The sequence below is a fragment of the Pholcus phalangioides genome, unplaced genomic scaffold (assembly GCF_987345545.1).
Source record: "Pholcus phalangioides strain wild (caught in Gottingen) unplaced genomic scaffold, Ppha-v1.0 ptg000015l_1, whole genome shotgun sequence".
Taxonomy (NCBI): domain Eukaryota; kingdom Metazoa; phylum Arthropoda; class Arachnida; order Araneae; family Pholcidae; genus Pholcus; species Pholcus phalangioides.
This window is the reverse complement of record NW_028301608.1, coordinates 80,338,011-80,358,941: the sequence shown is the minus strand read 5'-3', so window position 1 is coordinate 80,358,941 and position 20,931 is coordinate 80,338,011. Positions and strand designations below refer to the sequence as shown.

Here is a 20,931-nt window from a genome sequence, read left to right as displayed (position 1 = left end):
AAAAAGTTCTAGTTGTCAATGTCGTATTTCTTTTTCAACGTGTAGATTCCACCACAACGTGGAATTCACGACACCCGGGGTAAGTTATTTCATTTATTCAGTACCCTGTTATAGAGAAATTTCGGGCGATAACTACAACCTGGAGCTGTTCCTTATCAATCGATACCAGTCGGCGATCGTAATCATTGGTGGTTCACTGGTGATAGACCAGTGATAAAAAAAATTGTGGTAGCCCACGGGACCAGTAGCGAAATCGCCGGTCAGTTTGGCACATGAGAATGCCTTTATTTTTTTGCTGAATGCGCTAAAGAAACACTTGCATATTTGGAGGCATTTTATTTTAATTATTTCGTAGTCAATGTTTCTGTTTTAATCTTGATTAAAATGTTTTTCGAAAATGTAATTTAAAAAGAAACGCCTCTCAACCCTCCACACTTGCAGGGCCGTAACTGGGATTTTTGCCACCCCCACAACTTTAAAATTCGATAATTGCATAATTGTATAGCGGTGTTCTTTGTTCCCACCTAAATTTTGCCGCCCGGGGCAGTGTGCTGCCCGGACCCTTGTTTATCGATAAAGTCGCAGAATCAACAGTGTTGGCTTCTTGGTAAGTTTGACTACACTAATTGTTTTTTTTTTCCTCGTTTAGCTGACCGCTCATGATGTCTGCGGGCCAGTAGGTTCTCGTATTCACTGGTCCGTGGGACAAGTGAATTTTATTTTTCAATTTTAACGCTGCTAGTGTTCCCTTGTCGAAACACTCGATTCACGGTATATTGATAACTCATGGTCCATCATCCCGTTGAAAATTGAAAACATTTGATCATATCGCCACCTTCCTTCTTCCCATAGCTCAATGCTCATGTGCCAACAAGAGCTCTTGTAGCTCTTCTCTACACCCCCCCCCCCCTCAACGATTTCCGAGTTTATATTCCCCTGCAAGCATTGTCTCCCAAGGCTCCAGGAGGAACCAAGCCCCGAAAAAATAGGGTGATCACTTCAGGAGTACGCGAAGTGATCTTTTTAAGAATGAACTCTCCCCACCCCAGGCATTCTATTCTATTTTTTCACCACCGCTGAAGAATGTTCAAAAACATTAAAATTCTTAAATCGGTAATCCTAGTTGTATCGGGGATAGTTATGGCATTCAACTCTTAAGTGAAAAAGGGGTTTATTCGAACCAAAATGAGCGATCACGTACTTTGTCCACGCTGGAAGTCATGTTCCATTCATTTGCCCTTGCTTCAATCATATTTGAGTTCGTCTGAGGCAACTCTATCGCTACGATTCCCTACTACACCCAATAAGTTAACGTCATCTAGGACAATCCACCGTCCCAGTGGAGCCAAGATGTGACTTTTCTTTCCGAGCTTACCTCAGCATAATATCCAGAAAATTTACAAGTTCCACTTGACAGCTCATTATTTGTAAGTGGGTAGTTGATAACTCACTACATTATGTTCTGTTTGGAGGATATAAGTCTTCAGCAGTGTTCCGGATGACAAAATAAATGAAATTGTGCCTTCTGATGAAAAAGAACATGATATGTGTGCAACGTGTGGTTGAAAAATTTTTTATTTATCATTTTCTATAAATAAAGATTGGAATCATCGTTTACTTATTCGATCATGTAATACGATTTTTTTTCTGCTTCGTCAAAGTTTCCAGATCCTTTCGCCAATTTGATCTATCGAAGGCTGTGAAATGGATTTTCTCGTTTCTGCAGATGTTAGATTTACGGAAGTGACCTGTGGAAACGGTTCCTTCTCTACTAAATATCACTGAAAGGTAATTTAAGATTCCGATTTCCTCGTTCAGACAGTTGTTAACGTTTAACATCAATAAATTATTACTTTCTTAATCCGGAAATAGATTTCATTAAATACTTTTCAAGGGACGTTTCGTCACCCTGATGTCAGAAATTGACGTTTTAACGGTTTTATAACGATATCTTCATCGTTACATTATGTTTGGGTTCTCCGGAATTTCCGTGAACGCAGCGGACGAGACGTTCTTTCTCCGACACCAAAAAGCAATTTACGTTGCACGCGTGAATGAGGTTTTTTTTCTTCAAGTTGATAATGTACTATACGCTACTAGCAATGGTTAACGTCATCTCATTAGAACATACATGAGTCGTAATTGAATGCTAGACTGGAGGGAAAAAAATCTCTATTTGGCCATCCACTATTGTAACCTACACAGGCATTCCATGCCTTCTTTTTATGAGGAAAAAAATAATTTTCGATCAAATCTGTTGGAATTTCGAAACTGATTTCAACATCAATTGCGGTATTATATGTTGACAAAGAAATATCTTCGGTGATATAATCGGTCTTTTCAATGTCTAAAACTACTTTTCAAAATTTTACGAATTTCCGTAAAGTTAAATGCCGTCGAAGGCAGAAAAATATCCCTAGTATTTCTGCGTTGGGGTTTTCAAACATGGAAATTGATTCTCATTTCTATGAAGTTGGGGTTATATTGCGATTCGGATGTTTCAAGCTGAGTAGACACGGGATCGGCTTTAGTAAGGGTGTTCATCATTTCTTCAGAAGTGAACGGGCATTGATTGAAATAGGAAGCGCATCTCGTGACATCCCTCGTCCGTCTTCCCAGTTCCGATGCTGCGAAAAACGCCGACGACGTGCTGTTGGATTTCGTTCTGTGGTCCCTGGAAAAGAAAACAGGAAAATTGATATCGAAATTCGGGTTCAGGCAGGAGCGTCGGAAGTGTTTCTAACCATCGAGCTCATATTACTGGTGGGAGTATGACGTCAGCGGTCTTCGCCTCGGTAGTGCTGAGAACGTTGTCCGCAACATCAGTCGTCGGAAGATCACATGACTGCGTGATCTCCGTTATTTTCTTATGGCATAAATAGGAGTTTAAAAAATAAATGAAAGAAATAATTCAGAATTAATGAAATAAATAATAATTAATAAAGGAAATAATTCCAGAATTATTGGAAGAAAATTCCAGAATTGATGAAAGAAATTATTATATAAAATGAAATACTTATTTTTTAGTATTATATATATCTTTTTCATCTTTATATTAGATGTGAGTTTTCAATCCTTTTTTTTTAATCTTTTAAAACGCAATATTTAGAGACCGAACTGTACATTTCAATAGGGAAATTGTCAGGCAGGAACTGTTTGTTATTCAACGAGTCACGTGATTTCCTTGCATTCGATGTCGCTTCCGTCGCGGCGTCTGGATGCTCCCTCTAGTAATATAAGCTCGATGTTTCTAACCTGTGGACCCTCGTTTTGAGTTTCATATTGGAAATTTTGATTTGTGAATCAAATCTGGGGTATTCGGACCCGTTCTACATACTTCAGTGAGCACTCGCAGCACCCCCGGGTCCGATGCCGCTGGGTGCAGGCTTTCTTGATGATCGTTTCGGTGTTGTACTAAGCTGCGTGCTCAAACGTTTGCTGGTTTCAAGTTTAACAAATTGTTTACTCGTGCTTCGCGAGTCTTCATTTTCAACCTGAAGAGAGTCGGTAAATTATGTACAGGTACAAGGAAATAAAATTTTTCTTGAAGAATCGAAGTTTTATATATATATATATATACCTACGGCATCGAGTCATATGGGAATCAATGGTAAAGGGCACTTCGTATTTCATGCTGGTAATGAGTCGAGCCTGGAAGTTCATGCACTAAAAATGATCGAAATAGGCTGGCACAATATAAAGCACTAAAAATGCCTAAAATAGGCTCTAAAAAAAGTTTTCAGTTACATTTTTTTCCATAAATTACGTTAATGATCCAAAAACCAGCTGAAAAATTGATTACTGCTTTAATTATAGTTTATAATAACTGCATTATTATCGAAGTTAAATTGATTTCAAGCCCAAAATAAAATGTTAGTGGACCCTCAGGGTTGGGCCGATTCCAGGGCCACCATTAGCGGACGGGGAGCACGTAGAGAAAATGATATGCGGGACTACCTCGAGTTGCGAATCATTCTCGCTTGTTGTATTATTTGGTATAATCATTATCATTTCTATAGCTAAGAACATATAGCTGATTTGTTCTTTTGTTGTAAAAAAAATTTAGTTTTTCTTATATTGACACGTATGTGGGACTCCCTCAAGCGCGGGGCCCTCTATGGCCGCTTCTGTCACACACCCCAGGGCAACTCTGGTCAATTTAATTGAGTGCTAAATATATATGTAAGATAAATAGAGCCATGGTTATTTACAGTGCATCTACGGTGTAAATAAAAAAATAAAAACAACATTGGCGGCCCGGAGCCCTGTCTGCTCCTACTCCCCTTTTCGTGAGCTATGACCAGAGGCGTATTTATGGTTTTGCCGCCGTTCTCCCATGCTATTCTAGTTTTTTTGACTAATCTTTCCTCGAATTCACCACCCTGTGCTTGGTCTCCCCCACTCCTGCAAGTACACCTATGTCTTTAAAGAAGTCCCTATTTAGGTCATTCCCATGCTCTCACACACACACTCCCTAAGTCACTCTTAGTGACACATGCTCGCACACTTTTTTGGCCAATCACTCTTGCACGTGCTCTAGGAGGGATGCCGCTGACGCGCTACCCGGAATTTCGAGAAAGGACGCATAAAAATTTTGTTCATGGGAATTCTATAGTGGAGCCCCGTAGGCCAATTTTTAATTATTCATCAAAATTACTGATTTATTTTTACTATTTAAAAAATATTTGTAATTATTTTTTCAAATTATACTGTTGTTTTTTTTCCCCTCAGGCGGCCGCGGAGTCCCTGGAGTGCACAAGGAGCACCAAGGGCTCCGCGGAGTTCCGGTTGAGAACCGCTGGTGTATAGGCGTGTAGACGACTCCCCAAGCTCATTTGTCACAGATTTAAATCGACGCGAGGTTAGCCGGGAATATTTTGGTGACGTTAATATAACATATATTGTATTGATTTTAATATGTTGTTTCTGGGTTTATTCAAGATATGTCGTATTTTTCTTTCTTTTGACGTTCATTTACATAAGGAGAAAAATAAAAGAGGAGATTGAGCTCACCTGAAAACTTCCATGATGTAGAGCTCGGCTTCGCTTCTCAGCCTGTGGTCACCCAAAGCATGCAGTTCGCAAATCAAACGTAGGAGACAACCTGACGGATCTTCTCTCCTGATCGTGTTAAAAACGGCTTCGTCGTTGTACGTGGGAATGAGCAAATTCGGGTGTGTCCTGTCTCTTCCTCTTCCTCCTGACAAAACTAGTCCCAAACCTCTTGCCGCTGCTGCTGCAGATCCCGTTTGTGCGAGTGGCTGATCGCCTTCCCTACGCACCGTTATCAGGGGGCGGCCAATTAATCTCATCATTCGCCTGGTGACCCTCACCTGGAACAGTAAATCACCTGCATGAGATTCAAAAATAGGAGGCGACAAACTTTTCAGGGTCACTTACGAATTTTACATGAACTCTTTGTAGTCCATTCGCAACTCAATTATTATCAGTGGGTTCAAAACCGCTCAGTCCTTGTCAGATTTATCTTTTTAACAGGAGATATTATTTCTACTCGAGGCAGTAATTTCACCCTTGATGTCGATTTCATCTCGACAAATGACCGCAAAGGGTTAATTTCCAGCAGACAAAGACGACAGTAAAATTACAAGTTTTCGATTTTTTCAAAGTTCTCTACTTTACATGATGGCCACGAAAGTCTTGTTTGTTTCATTGAAGACGATAGTGTTATGCTAATCGAACAGCAATGTAAACTTTTTGGTGAAGTGAAAGATGATGTTGTTTTCTCTGCTCGATATACATTAGGAAATAGAATTTTCCGTATGTTATGCGGATACGCGAACCTTTGGGAAGAAAAGTTATCTAATCTATAATCTCCTTGGAATGTGATTGGGTCGTCGTTCAGCTGCCCGGGGGGGGGGGGGAATTCTCTTCCGGGAATCGAATCCGGGTTCTCTTGCATCACACTACTAACGCGGGTTATAAGTTAGTGCATTTGCTCGGTATACAAGAGGAGTCGGGTTCGTTTGCCGGAGGAAACAACTAACTTTTTTGTCCGAAGGTTCGTATCATCATTGCATCCAGAAAAATCTCTTTTTGTAGATTGTTTGTTATGCGTTACGATGAGAAATATTATTTCATAAAAAAAAAAAAGCTCATCGTCTTATCTTTATTTTCCCCTATGTTCTAGGTAAAGGCTATGTGATGCCCGAACTAATCTCAGAGCCATGGCTGTGAACTCTAATCACAATCGCAATAAAATTTAAGAATTAATGTTCGTTGAGCGAAGAGGTGGCTCTGACTATACAGGCGTTTCTGGCAAGTCTTAGACCGGGATTATACTATAAAAGTTTGATGAAATCCTTTTTGTAAAACTTGAAAAATTCAGCCAATAAAACTCATGTTACATTCGAGCAAATACAACCATAACCTTATGGTTGAATTTTTCAAATTTTTTAAAAGAACTTTTAGAAAACTTTTATAGTATAATCCCGGCCTTAGGGAATGAAATCAATGAATCAATAAAATGAAATCATTCTATATTTGAATCAGATTATTCAAATCAAATGAGAATCGTTTTGATTTTGTAATTATCGTTTTAATTTTAATAATCCCACTCATGCAACCTTTTGTTTCGTCTGAGGCTTCTCATGTCAATGGCATGGATTTTCATGCAATGTATACCGTCAGATGGTCCGTGATATAATTATTGCCCAATTTCCAACTGTCAACGTATGTAGTAAATCATGCATACGCGCCATTCTGTAAATTTTCGAGAAAAAAGAAAAGAATGGTCTGATACGCTGAAGGTACACAGCGGTTATCTGATAATCGATTACGTTGTTGACGATCACGTCGTTGGGATAATTCTGAAGTTCAGGTCTTATTGAGAAGGGCGATCGTTAATTAACGTCTCAAGAAAAGGGCATCGCCGAAGTGTAATTATGCGTGTGTGTGTTTACGCCAGGATATACTCACCCGTCTTCGCAGCATCCCGAGAGCCATGAGAGTCCTCATCGGTCGGAACAGGTTAGTCATTCCCAGAGGTCTATAGAAAACCAGCATCTGTTGTTGAGAGTACAAACATTGCGCCACGAGTAAGAAACAAATCAGCAGAACGCGGAGAAGGTTCATTCCTACAGTCAGATAATTAGGTATTAGAAACACAATAAAAAACGAATTTTCTAACGAGAAAACGGATAGCGGAAATCTTCACATACGCATAAGACAGAGAGCAATGGTCGAATGAGTCCGCCTTATTTTAAAGAGCTCGTTTTAAAAAGTAGCCCGACGTATATAAAAACAAACATGTATAAAAAATTATGAATATGTATTATATGTATAGAAACACACAGAGACAGTCATGAGAGAATCAAAACTGAAACTAAAGAAAAGATCCACTTAAATAGGGTGTCATTTTGACAAGTCGGAGGGGGAAAAAATAACTCAATTGCAAATAGCTTGGAAATCATTGACCACGAGTAAACAAAAACACCCTTGAAAATAGGTCTGTTAGAGGCTTATGTGATCATAGCATATTTCTATCGGAAGAAATGTTTGCTCACAAGAGAGAGGGAGACCATTATGCTGCAACGGCCATCGTCGGACATGCGAATCAGGAAAATCCGCCACAAAAATACCTTCTCAAAACTTTTCAAGCTCCAATATGACAGCTATATATGATGGCAAGAAAAAAGAAGGGTGTCTATCTTTTCTCTCGAGAAATAACGGAAAACAAAATTGAAAAAATAAATTTGCTCATTATTTTAGTTCGAAGTGTCTGGCGTCCTCCATTACAAACAAACCTTGGCCATGAGTTTCGGGAGCGTGACCTTCTTCTAGAAGTTCTTTTTAATAGATGTCACCGAGACAATGTAATTGCCAAATACGTAAGAACGGAAACACAAGGGGTAAATAGTCTGTGATTCAATTTATATTTCATTTAACTTCATCATAATGACATACATGATCATTATATTCTTCGTACCTTACAGAAATGTAGACACTAATCAGATCCCATATTTGTGTTATGCATCGATTACGATTCAAATTTTGAAAAATTAGTTTCTCAACTAGGGTAAGAGAAAAATTTTCCCAGTAGTTTTCATTGTTGCTAGATCGTTCTATATTAAATTAACGGATTTTTAGTGGCAAATTGATAGTACAAGATTTATTGAAAGACTGGAGTGGAGAGGACATTTCTATATGCATGTGGCCATCTGGTTGGTCTATGTCATTCACGAGCTATTGATTGTTGACGCCGTCCATGTACGGTGCCTTTCAACATATATATACGCTCCAAAGTTGAAAGGTTCTATTTACTTCCATAGCTTAGATGGTATAGCACTCGTCCGGCAAGCGAGAGATCGGGGTTCGAGTCCCCGTGGGGCAGTGATGAATTTTCTTCCTTGTAATCTTCATCTCCACACATAACCAGTTTTTCAATGAATCTTATATTGACAAGTGGAGAGAACATTTCTATATGAAATTAATAGTAGTTTCTAAATAAACTGATCCGAGTATTTGGTTTACTGTTATTGCTTTATTACGGTGCATAACACTCAATTTATCATCCTACAAATTCTAAGACTTGGTTATTATCTAGATACGCTGCACTGTTGATTAACATAATTAAGGAGTTTGCTAAGTGTCCAGCTCATCACCATTACCATATTTCTTTAGACGGAAGCGGGACAGCTAATCTTCATCTACTGGTACAAGAGCAATTGGTTTTATTCACGTGTAAATTTTCATGGCTGGAGTGATTCCGACAAACAGAGGTGTACGCTGGGAAATAGGGGGGGGGGGGCTCCATGGCCCCTCCGCAAGGGTGGAACAGGGCTCCAGTCTGGAAGCCCGAAACGGTTCTTACCATTTTTTTTTTACTCTTAAGTTCACTGTAGTGGGACCCGCCAAAGATAAACACCTAGGCCCTGCTGCAGGATGTAGGAGCCATGCCTCCCGCTGAAGGTGATGAAAAAGTTATATAAAAAAATTAAAACACATCGAAAGAAAAAATTCCTTTATAAGCTTATCTTGATCAATTTATGTTTAATTAAAATGCTTTTTTTTGAAGGTTAGTGACTCAAAATTTTTCTGGAAAAGAGATTCCTTGTGCCTCCTGTAAATGTCGATCCCACGTACGCCCCTGCCGACAACCATATAATTCTTCTGAGAAATTATGCCGTGACGCAATAAAAAAGCAGTTGAAGCACATTTCAATTGAAGGAAAGAAAGATTCTTGTCTGCATTTTTTTTTTCTTAATTTGCTGATTTTTTTCTATTCGCTGAAGATTTCTACAGCAGTTGCAGATGAAACGTCTAGATTCGGTCTGAATTATGTACTACGGCTTAAACCCAGAAGAATTACTTCATATGGTTCTTGAAATACTTTAAATTACCCATCATTACATCGCAATCAGAACTTGTAATTGCACCCAAACAAAAGTTCCCCAAACTAGACGTATGGCTGACATAACCAGCGTCATTTTCTCTTGCCGTACAATATTCCACAACTTGAATTACCATTGAAATTTTTTTCTCATTTAGAATTGGTTGAAGTAACTGATGTTTTGGAAGGATTTCTTTTTTTTTATAAATTTAACAATCGATATATAACTGGATATAGATAATTATTAACATTTTAATGTATGAATTTTTATTTGCCATTAGTTTTTAGACTAGGAAAATTTTGAACAAAAAGTGGAACGATTGTTATAATTAATTGATTGAGGCCGATCAGTTCCATGATTATTGTGGGATTCAAATAGGAAATGAAATAATTCGAAAACATATTTATTATTATTTTTTTTTAAATTGTAGTTTCGGATAATGGATCGGCCAAATATCGCCTCTTCTCTTCAATACATCGATCAAATTCTACCCCGTGAAGCAAATATTTTTCAATTTATTTTCGGGTTTGTTTTTAGCTTCGTAAACAGAAAACGTCTGGTTCAAATGAAAAAGGACAGTAATTATAAAAAAGAAAAAATATATATTACGTCTTTCCGTTGAATCTTTTTTTTTGAAGGAAAGAGAACTTTTTTCGGAGAGCCTACTTCTCTCGTAAAATCTAAGATACGGAACAGGGCAAAAGGTGACGCTAAAATAATGAATAAAACCTGCTGCTGTTTGTTTATTTTTTTCAGTTCTTTTACATTTAAATGAAATATACAGGAAATGTCCTTTGGAAAATTCTCTTCTAGCGACTGAATAGTGCTCTTTAGCAAACATACTCTCGAACCAGGGCCGTCATTTCAACTTTTACCAGGGGCGGGGGCAAAGAACATGTACTCAATATATGTATGTATATTTGTATGTATACAGTCAAAACCTCGTTAGTGCGTCATCCGGTTAGCACGTCACTCCGCTTACCGGGTCACTATTTGGAAGTCCCAATTGTCCTCAGGCACAGGTAGGGCTCACTCCGTTTAACGAGTCACTCCGCTTACTAAGTGATATTTTTGCTCTCCCAAGAGTGACTCATTAACGACGTTTGACTGTATATATATATACTATTGCTAGTGTAATTTCTAAAGCCAGGGGGCCAACTCTCCCCCCCCCCAAATCGAACCGCTCTCTCTCTCTCTCTCTATATATATATATATATATATATATACATGTGCTAATGCGGATTATAGCGTGTTACAAAATTTAAAAAAAAAATCTAAATTTTTATACGGCCCCCCCCGGTCTTCTAACTTCAAATTAGAAAGTTGTTGCCCTGTATTTTCTGAGCAGAAAAACATTCTGTTTTTTAAGTACAATATTCGCTGAGACATTCGAATTCAAATGTCGAAGAAAGAGCAATATAAATGGGAGAAGAGGAAGTGTTGTCCGTTAGTTTTTGCTGTTCTTTTTCAACTTTTCTCCGATTTTTTAATTCGAATATCACAGTGAATATTGCAGTTAAAAAAACATTTTTTTTGTTTTTTGTTTTTTGCTGAGCTCAGAAAAGACAGGGCAATAACTTTTCAATTGGAAAAAAGCTAGAGCACAGAGAGACCGTAGAAGAAAAACTTAGACTTTTTTTTGTTTTGTGACTCGCTGTATTTTCTCACTCTTAAAACTGGTACAGGGTAATTTTTGAACACATTTTAAGCATTTTTTAAATTGGAATCATACCTCTACGATGAACGTAACGATTCATGAGATAAAGACCGAATTAGCACTTACAGGATATCCTGTATAAATTTTTTGCGAAAGCGTGAAGTGGGCTATTCGTCAGTCACTTTGATATTCCCTCAAATGAGCCGCCTGGAGGAAGGGGGCGCGAGAGTAAATACAGTACAAGGTGCGTTTCATAAGAACTTGGAGTAAAATCATAAAAAATCGATAAAAATAGACGCAGCAAAAGCAGTTTATTCATTTTCAAAAAGTTCTTCCCTTCAGAGGACATGCAATGGTCCCATCTTTCAGTCCACTTTTCAAAGGAAGTAGATAAGGCTTTTTACTGAATCTGGATCAGTGAACCCTGTACAACTGAAATAACTTCAGCATTTTCATTAAATTTTCGGCCATAGAGCTTCTTCTTCAACGTCGGAGACAGCCAACAATCGTACAGTGCGAGATCCGGACTGTAAGAAGGTTGTGGCATGATTTTAATATTGCATTCACCAAGATATTGTTGAATAGAAGTAGCCACAAGCGGGGGGTGAGGAAAGACGTCATCATGAAATAATTTCCAATTTCTTACCAGTTCGTGACGCTTTCTCGATATGTGTTGTCGCAAATTTTTCAAAACTGAAACATGATATGTAAATGCACTATATTAAAATCATGTCACAAATCCCTTACACTTCATTTTTTACACCATGTGATTTCATGCTGTTTTCGATGTCTTGGATTAACACGGCTTACCAGACGTTTCAAATGCCCCCAAAGCCAAAAATAGCATGGATTAAGGTCCGTGGATCGGGGAGGCCCATAGATTAGGCAAGTGCCGGCTGATGGTACGTTCTTCTGTAACATGGTTTTAAGAATATTCTTAACACACACTGAAATATGTGGAGGAGCTCCGTCTTGCATAAAGATTGTGTCTGCAAGGCAGTGACGTGCTCGCCGAGCCGGAACAATTTCGTTCTGTAACAGCAATGCATATCACTTCTCGGTGATCGAACATGTCACCGGACCTGTAGAACGTAACTTCTCGCAGTAAAAAGTAGAGACCGAGAATAAATGATGTAGTAAATACACAACATACCGTCACTTTTAATGGATGCAAAGAAATCTCTAAGATAGCGTGCGGATTTTCTGGTTCCCAAATTCGGCAGCTGTGAGTATTGACTGCACCATCCAAGTGAAAATGCGCTTCGTCTGTCCAGAGGATTATTCCAAGGCCATTTTGAATCGACCGCAACGCGAGCTGCTACTATTACTGAACCAGACAGGGACCTCGTCCATATTCTTCTGCGAAACTTCTAACGAATTGGTACATGTTGGAATGTGTGTGTATATGTAGTTGAACCTGACGTGAAGTTTGTTTCTGTGTAATGCTTCCATCTGCCATTAAGTTTTCTAACTATGACTGAAGTTTAATGATTGAATAATTGTATTGTTGTGTATAGGCATGTTGCTCTCTGTGGTGAAACTTTTTAACGTCTCAACGTGAGCTAGAAACTGCAGTGAAAACCGGAGGCGAGCGTTATAATCATGTGGAAGCAACCGCTGCTCAAGTGAAAATTTGTACGGATAATAATATCGGAGGATATTCTGCATGATCTTATGGACAGTTGAACGTATCCTATCCAACGCCTGTGCTACACGCCTGACATTAGTGTTACCACGAGAATTTGAAGCACTGTTCACTTCCACCTGAAGTGAAACCTCGTGTACTGCGTCTATAGAAACGGGTTTTCTTCCTCTTCCAGGACGCACAGACAACAATCCTGTGGTTTCAAATTTCGTTATCATACTCCGAAGGTTTTTAACATTCATTGGACTTTTTGGAATCCTTTTCTAAGTCCGATATTTCCAAGGGCGTAGCGGGGAGGGGGGAACTGGGGGTGTCTGGTCCTCCCCCCCCCCCCGAAATGTGAGAAAATTACCGAAAAAAGGGAGAAAGATGGCCAAATCTATTGCTCCATCACTTTGGTCCCCCCTCCCGAACGAAATTTCTGGCTACGCCCCTAGATATTTCCGTAGAGCAGTTATTGCGGAATCGCTGTTTTGGTAAAACAATTTGACCAAGAAAGCGCGATCTCGTAAATTTATCGTCACTGTTAGCAGCAAACACATTGAGAAACAAGATCTCCGCGAATGTTTCTAGGTTTTATAACAGCTGCTGGTGACATGTGCAACTAACCTCCCTTTCCCCCCTCACCGAAATCCGAAATAAATTCCCATCACTTCATGAAGTCCTCCACAAAATTTCACACTCTTTTCTGATGACTAGTTTTGCCTATTGGCTACTTTAAAATAGGGTCCCTTAATTATGGACGCCCTGTATATGGTGCAACCGCATCTTGTTCATTTTCATGCTGCACACTGTTATAAAACCAATAGTCAATATCACTTGAAGAATTTATAACAAAAAGTTTTGCTCTCGATAGGTGGCAGCAGGGGGGGGGGGGCAAACCGCAAAGCTTTTTTTATATATTCCAAGCAATATATATATATTTATGCTCATTCTTCTAAGATTGTTCTTCTAAAAGAATTGGCATTGTGTTGCCATACAGGAATTACATGTACAATTTTAGTGAAAACAGCAGCCGATTCAACTTTTTCATGGTCGAATTCGGTGTTTGGTGTTTCCCAACCTGTGGTCAGTGGACACACGATATTTCGTAAAAGGTCCAAAGGATCATTTTCATTTACTACCATTGCATGAATGACATATTTTGTGTTGTTGAAATTGTAATTTATTAATTTTTTTTTTAAATTTGGATTCTATCCCTTCAAACCCGAGCTCAAACGATAGTGAGGATTAAATACTTAACAACATTCACGTTTTCAAAAATTTCTCTGTCTTAAAGGGATATGGGAGATGGTGGGCATCAAAATTGACCTCCTAACGCTACAGGGATCCTTGGAGAATTGACCAGCATCACGAGGGGTCCGCGTTGCATTGACTTTCACTACAGAAGGGATTCGCGACTTTAAAAAATATGGGAAACACAGGTGTAATTCATGTTCAGCACACTAAATTGTATGAGAAACGACTTTTGTTTCGCATGAAGAGAAACTGTAAAAAAAAAATTTATCTAGTGATATATATTAGATGTTGATAAACAATTTTCCGTACAATAGCTCCGGAAAACATTTTCTTTTGAAGAAAAAAAGTCGGAGGAGTTTATATATATAGTGTCGAGGAAATGGGAAAGTCTGGCAGACACATTATTCGCTTTCAAACAAATTCTGAACGACAAAAAGGGGGAAAAAATCCATAGCCACACAGGCTACACCAGTTTAGTATTCAGTTGAAATCATTCAATGACATTGAGGAAAGTTTTTTATGAGTAGAAAGAGACAATTATTCTTCTTCAACGTAACAAACAACGACGCATTATTTACTCTTTTGAACATTATTTACCTTAACTTTTTTTTTCTACTATAAAATCGAAGAGGTTTTTGAATCAAAATGCAATCGGAAAGGAAAGGATAGAAGTGTTTATATGTAATATGCAGGTTTATGAGGTAATCAAACCTCGATTTAATGAATCGGTAAAAAACAGGTTATGTTGTCAAACGAAATTTGTATTCGTTTAATCTAGGAAAATCGTTACATTGGGGGTTGAGATTAACACAAATATATAAAAAGCAACTTCTAAAAAAAATTATGAAGTTAATTGAATTGATAAATTCGTTAAATCGAGGCCCGACTATGTAAGCTAGAAAAACAATATGAAGGAAATTAAAACGGAAAAAATTGTTTCCATATGTCAAATGAAGGTTATCGAGTATCTAACCAAATGAAAATCTAAGTTTTTAAGATGGAAATTAAATTACATTCTATCTATGGCGGCTCATCATAGAAAATTCGGAGAGGGGGGGGGGGTGCCAAAATCGTTTTGCATTCTATTATGACTTGGATAACCTACTATTTTTGTTATCAGTGAAATTACACTGGTTTCCAAAATTTAAGTACGCGATGGCTTGTACACCATAATGACGCCACTTTAATCGTATCCTTCTCGGTTGGACGGTTTGGTGGAACACAAACATTTGGTACTCGGGCGTACAGTCCTTTCATGTAGATCCTTGGGAGCACGGTACTGGTAGATATTGTTTTATCAAGTGATGTTGCAACCATGGATGTAACAGTTGTGGAGGTCTCTCGTCGATTCCTCTTGGCTACTATAGCAATACACCGATCTTAACATTTGGAAGCCAGTGTATTTTTTAATATTGTCTGTATACAAATACAAATACAAGGCCACAACAGGCAAAATGCCCAACGAGGTGACTGAGAAGAAGATACCCATAATAAATATAGATTTCATACATTTATAAAATACAGCAACCCAATTAAAAATGCAATCACAAAAATTATAAACAATATATATATATGAATGCATGATAAAATATTATACAATTCCCATAAAGAATACTTATGGTTGTCTTATTCTAAGTATGGAGAGCTTCTCGATTTACCCCCAACAGGTTTATCGTATTTCTTTTTAAACGCGTCGATTGTGTTAGAATTTACTACCTCCGGGGGTAAGCTATTCCATTTATTAACAACCCTATTAGAGAAAAATTCCCTGTGACACCATAACCTGGAATTGTACCTTACCAAACGATACTGGTGTCACCTTGTAATTGGTGTAAAAGTTGATTGACTGCGAATTAATAAAACATGGTCCATCCTATCCATACCGTTGAAAATTTTGAACACTTCGATCATATCTCCCCGACAACTGTGTTCATCCAATGAAAACATATTGAAAAAATTAAGTCTCTTTTCAGCCAACATTCACTGAAAAATCAAACACAACACTACATAAGCACTCAGACTGTTAGGTACACACTCAGCTAAACTTCCGGCACAACTCACTAGGTAGTAAATCGCTCATAGATGGTGATAGACCTGAGTTGTGCTCGGTTTGAAAGCCAACGAGGACACGCGTAGCTCTTCTCTGCACCCCCTTCAACCAAGCCTATGTCCCTCCGTAGGTATGGTCTCCAAAACCTTACAGCATACTCCAGTCCAGGACGAACGAAGCCTCGGAAAAGCGGAAGAATCCAGCGGTTCTCAACCGCTGCTCCACGGAGCCCTCCGTGTGCACTTTCTAGGGGCTCCGCGGCCACTCGAGGATAATAAAATAAATCAATAAATTTGATAAATAAACAAAAGAAAGAGGCCTAAAGTGTACCGCCATATAAATAATGTACTAAACAGAGCTCCTAGGGCTCCGCCATAGAAATTATCCACTGAAATTATCCTCTTCGTAACCAACAAGTTGGAAGAATTCAAGCAAGTGATCGATTTCAATAATGCTGTCATAAAAGACCTGAAGGACTCTATAATTCAGCTACAGAACAAAAATGAGGAATTGCAAACAAGGAATGAAACTCTCGCAACTGAAAATATGGAGATCAAATCCGAAATGAGGAAACTGCAATATGGCATCACTGAGTTGAAGCAATATTCAAGGCGTATTAACATGGAGATTACTAATGTCCCGGAATCAGAAAATTAGAATCTGTCCCAGATCTTATCTAAGATCGAAGATTTGGCTGAATGTGAAATGATCAACAGCATAATGGTCGCTCACCGTGTGCCTAGTATGAATAAAGACAAACCTAAACCGATTATCGTTCATTTCTCGTCCAAGCTGGTGCGTGATCAGGTGTTGAAGAAACTGAAAGATAAGAAAGTAAGTGCATCACAAATCAATTCACGATTCTCTACTATCCCGGTATATTTCAATGAACATTTAACTCCTGAGCTGAAGAAGTTGTTTTTCCATGTACGAAAATCTAAAGCTGAGCATGACTATAAGTTTGGTTGGGTACGTGACGGCAAAATTTTTTTGCGAAAGAATGAATCATCCAGAGTCATACGAATAAACTCTGAAAAGGATTTACCTTCGATTTCTTAACTGATATAATAACTGAACCTGATTATGATTGTAAAATTATTACAGGTCTCGATGATATAAGTGCATTTTTTACGTCTTTACCCACCAAGTATAGTTTAAATATATTTCATACAAATATTCAGAGTTTGCGAGCTACCTATGATAATTTTTTAGCAGAATTTTCAGGTTGTTTGAATAAAATATCTTTATTAATTTTTTCTGAAATTTGGATTTATAGTAATGAAGTGAACTTAAATGTATAATAAGTTGGATAATTTCAACTCGTTTTTCTGTTGCAGAGAAAATAGCAGCTCGGGGGGGGGGGGGGAATCGCAGTCTTTGTACGGAAAAATCTGATTTTTAATCAGATTGATATTCATTTCACTACGGCTGAATGTATCCTATTATTCAGCACTTTTACTTTTTCTGATTTTCATTAATGATCTTTGTATTTTAGAATTTGACGGTTCCATGATCACTTATGCCGATGATTCTGTTTCAATGTATTCATGTGATGATCTTGACAGCCTTAAGAATCATATTAACCACGATCTAATATTAATTCAAAAATGGTTCTATGCTAATGATTTAAAATTAAATTTACAGAAGACAAAATACGTTAATTTCAATCTTATGCAATCTGATTTACATCTTAATCTAAATTTCATACCCTCGCTTGTGATTTTTAACCTCATTGTCATTGCGATGCAATTCAAGAAGTAGAAATAGTATTAAATACTTGGGTTTAAATGTAGACAGCAATTTAAAATGGAAATCTCATGTTCATGATCTACTTAAAAAACTTCGTTTTGTTTTATATAATTTTTATTATATAAGTAAGAAAGTTTTCGCTAATTTCTTAAAAGACCTTTACTATGCTTGGTTTTATTCACTTATAAATTATGGTGCAATTATATGGGGTGGTGATTATAAAACTAATTTATTATTTTCAATACAAAAAAGAGTTTTCAAAATTTTGAATCGGGGTCAGCCTCATTCTTCTACAATTTTTAGAAATCCTTAATCTACTTCCTTTACGCCATATGTAATGCTCTTTTTCGTATTATTCTGTTCCTAAACCGTAATAAAGGCTTATGCAGTTTAAAAGATAATGTTTCCGAGCGAAGACCTCATATGATTTACCGTATTCCTACTTTTAGGAAAGAAATTTTTCGTAAACATTTTTATTATTTAGCTCCGAAATTATAGAATTCACTACCACTAGAAATACAAAATATACCCACATACGCGGCATTTAAAAAATGATTATTCAAATTATTAATTTCAATAGACGATGTAGACTCTTATTTTGACCTTTACGAGGAGCAATAAAATTTATTTGCCACTTCAATTATGTGTATTTTTATTAAAAACAATTAAAAAAAATTGTTTGTGTTTGTGTATGTATGTGCGAGTTTCATTTTTTTCCCCTCATATATTTTTTATCTATAATGTTTTGTTTTATTTCACATTTCTCGTCGTGCATTAAGAACTTTGTCTTTTTTTGTGTTGTGTATGTTTTTTCGTTCTTGATTTTTTTTATCTTTACGTATTTTTTTATTTGACAGTGATAATTTTGTGTCTTTTATGTTGTATATTTGTCTCTTTTTTTTGTTTTATGTTTCTGTTCATGTCGTATGTTTTATAAATTTTATTCATTAATTATCATGTAAATTTTCAATCATCCGTACAGGCATCACAGCCTCTGGATGATAAATATGTTTTTTTAAACTAATATAAATCTCTGTATGTTGGAAATGAATAAATTGATTTGATTTGATTTGAAAAAAAAAAGGGCTCCGCGAGTCAGAAAAGGTTGAGAACCGCTGCTTTAGAAGAACGCGAAGAGACCTTTTTTAGAATAAAACCGAGCATTCTGTTCGCTTCTTTGGCATTTGGCAACCGCTGCGAGGCCTCAACTGGGGGGGGGGGGTACAGGTTGGTCTCGTGCCCCGGGCGCTTGACACAAGAGGGGCGTAAATTTTATTCTCAAACCTCTTCTTCAACATTACAAGGGGGAGCCAAAATGCACACTTGCCCCGGATGACCAAGTATCTAGTTGCGGTCCTGCACCGCTGAACAATGTTCAGAGAACCTAAGCCGCTCGTCAATGAGAGTTCCCAAATCGATGACCCTAGTTGCATTCGGTCTTTCATATGAAACAATTTTTTTGGATGTGCGGCTTATTCACCGCAAATTATGATTAACCGAAAATTTTTACACAATTTTAGGTTATACAACATACCTACTCGTTAAAATGAATTTAACAATTTTTTTTATGTGGAATAAACTGAATATTTAAGAAAAATGAACGCACTTATCTGCAGATGCAAATATATTCCGAGTGATATTGTAGCTCGTGGTTCACACACAAGTATCACATCACAACATCAGAATAACCTCTAGAGAGAGAGAGAAGAATGGCCAAATTTCCAACTGACAATACGAACAATTCCAACGACTGAATCAGTCGATCGAAGCAAGCTTTATCTTTGGAATAAATGTCATTCTTTCAGAAGTGAAGAAAAAGAAGAAGACTGGGCGGTCGGTTGGATTATAGAATGAAATAGGGTGTCACGTTACGTCACACCTAAGTTTGCTCGGAATAAAAGGAAAACTAACTTATTTATATCAAGGGAAAATAGATAATCGATTATACGTGTTGAATGCCCCAAAGAGCTGTTCGAAAAAGCACTCATTCATGACGACGAGGGAACAAAGCATTTCATTTATTTATTCATTTGAATTTTATTTTCGCTAAATGTTTCCTCGGAACATTATTATTCTTTTTTTTCGCGTCCATGAAACCGTAACCGATCATCTGCACACAAACATCATCTGATCCATTAACCTATTCCTCGAAATGGCTGCTGTACACGAAGGAGAAGGGAAAAAACTGTCTTTTTGTGAACTGGTACACAACGAAATACCGATCGACCCTTTCCTTCACTTTCCATCATCTGATGAGAAAGTTGCACCTTTTTTTTTTTCTTAAAATTTTTTTACTACGGAAAAGAGGTGTTAAGTACAGGAAGCGGTCAAAAGGAAACGGATCTAAATGTCTCTTTCGTTCTGCCAAAAAGATGGTTCGGAAACATATTATTTTCTCTCACGGGAGAGGAAAGAGATGCTTCGGACAAAAAAAAGCAATAAATCAAATCCTCAAAGGCGAATAATAATTCGAGCTTCGATGGTTTGATGTTTATTCGACCGAAAGGGAAAATAAATAATTGTCTTTAATGTGGCCAGTGATGTAACATTGGTCGGCGGAAAAATGGGCATCTTTGTGTGGATTCGTGTTGAACATATAATTTCATTTACTCTTTTACGCAATGATCCTATGCAAAAATTACTGGAATGACAAAGGTGATCCAAGAATATACTGTTGCAGCACGTAAAAGAAAGAGAGACTTTCTAGACATTAACCCCCCTAAAGATCAGGGACGAAATATCTCGCCCAACGAAAATGGAAGAAATGCATTCTAGCTTCCCCTGTTTTCTTTCCCTCTTTTCTTGATCATGAAGCTTTGTTGTAACCCTATAGGGCCATTCAAGTATTACGTCAGAATCGATGGGTTAGGGGGGGGTTTCCGGTTTGCTGATTTTTGATGACAAGGGGGAGGGGGTTTGGATAATGCTTACGTCATCAACCACCCTTTATGAAAATATGAAATATTCTTAATGGCATCTTACTCGGTGTCCCCAAAACGAGAAAATCCTTTCGATAGTTTGTGGGCACCTGAACTAACATTCCCCCTATTGATAAGTGCCCTACATACAGAGCCACTTTAGTGATCTCTAAATGTTTCGCGGATCCAAGTGATCTAGAAATGTGTCCGGGCCGCTTAAGTGCTCTGAAACTGTGCCACGCATAGCTCAAGTGATCCGTAATTATATGCCGGGGATCACTTAAATAATCTGAAAATGCGCCGCGTGTAACTTGAGTGATGTA

General features: G+C 37.7%; 1 protein-coding gene across 1 annotated transcript; it reads right to left on the bottom strand.

Moving 5' to 3' along the window:
- Positions 1–1,559: 1,559 nt before the first annotated feature.
- On the bottom strand, positions 1,560–19,546 carry LOC149076771 (uncharacterized). The gene is made up of 4 exons (XM_089244435.1): positions 19,297–19,546; positions 6,937–7,094; positions 5,014–5,333; positions 1,560–2,674 (listed from the first exon to the last, which is right to left on the bottom strand). Exons 2-4 carry the CDS (start codon positions 7,090–7,092, stop codon positions 2,440–2,442), a joined length of 711 nt encoding a protein of 236 aa, XP_089100561.1. The 5' UTR covers positions 7,093–7,094; positions 19,297–19,546; the 3' UTR covers positions 1,560–2,439.
- Between the last annotated feature and the right edge of the window lie 1,385 nt (positions 19,547–20,931).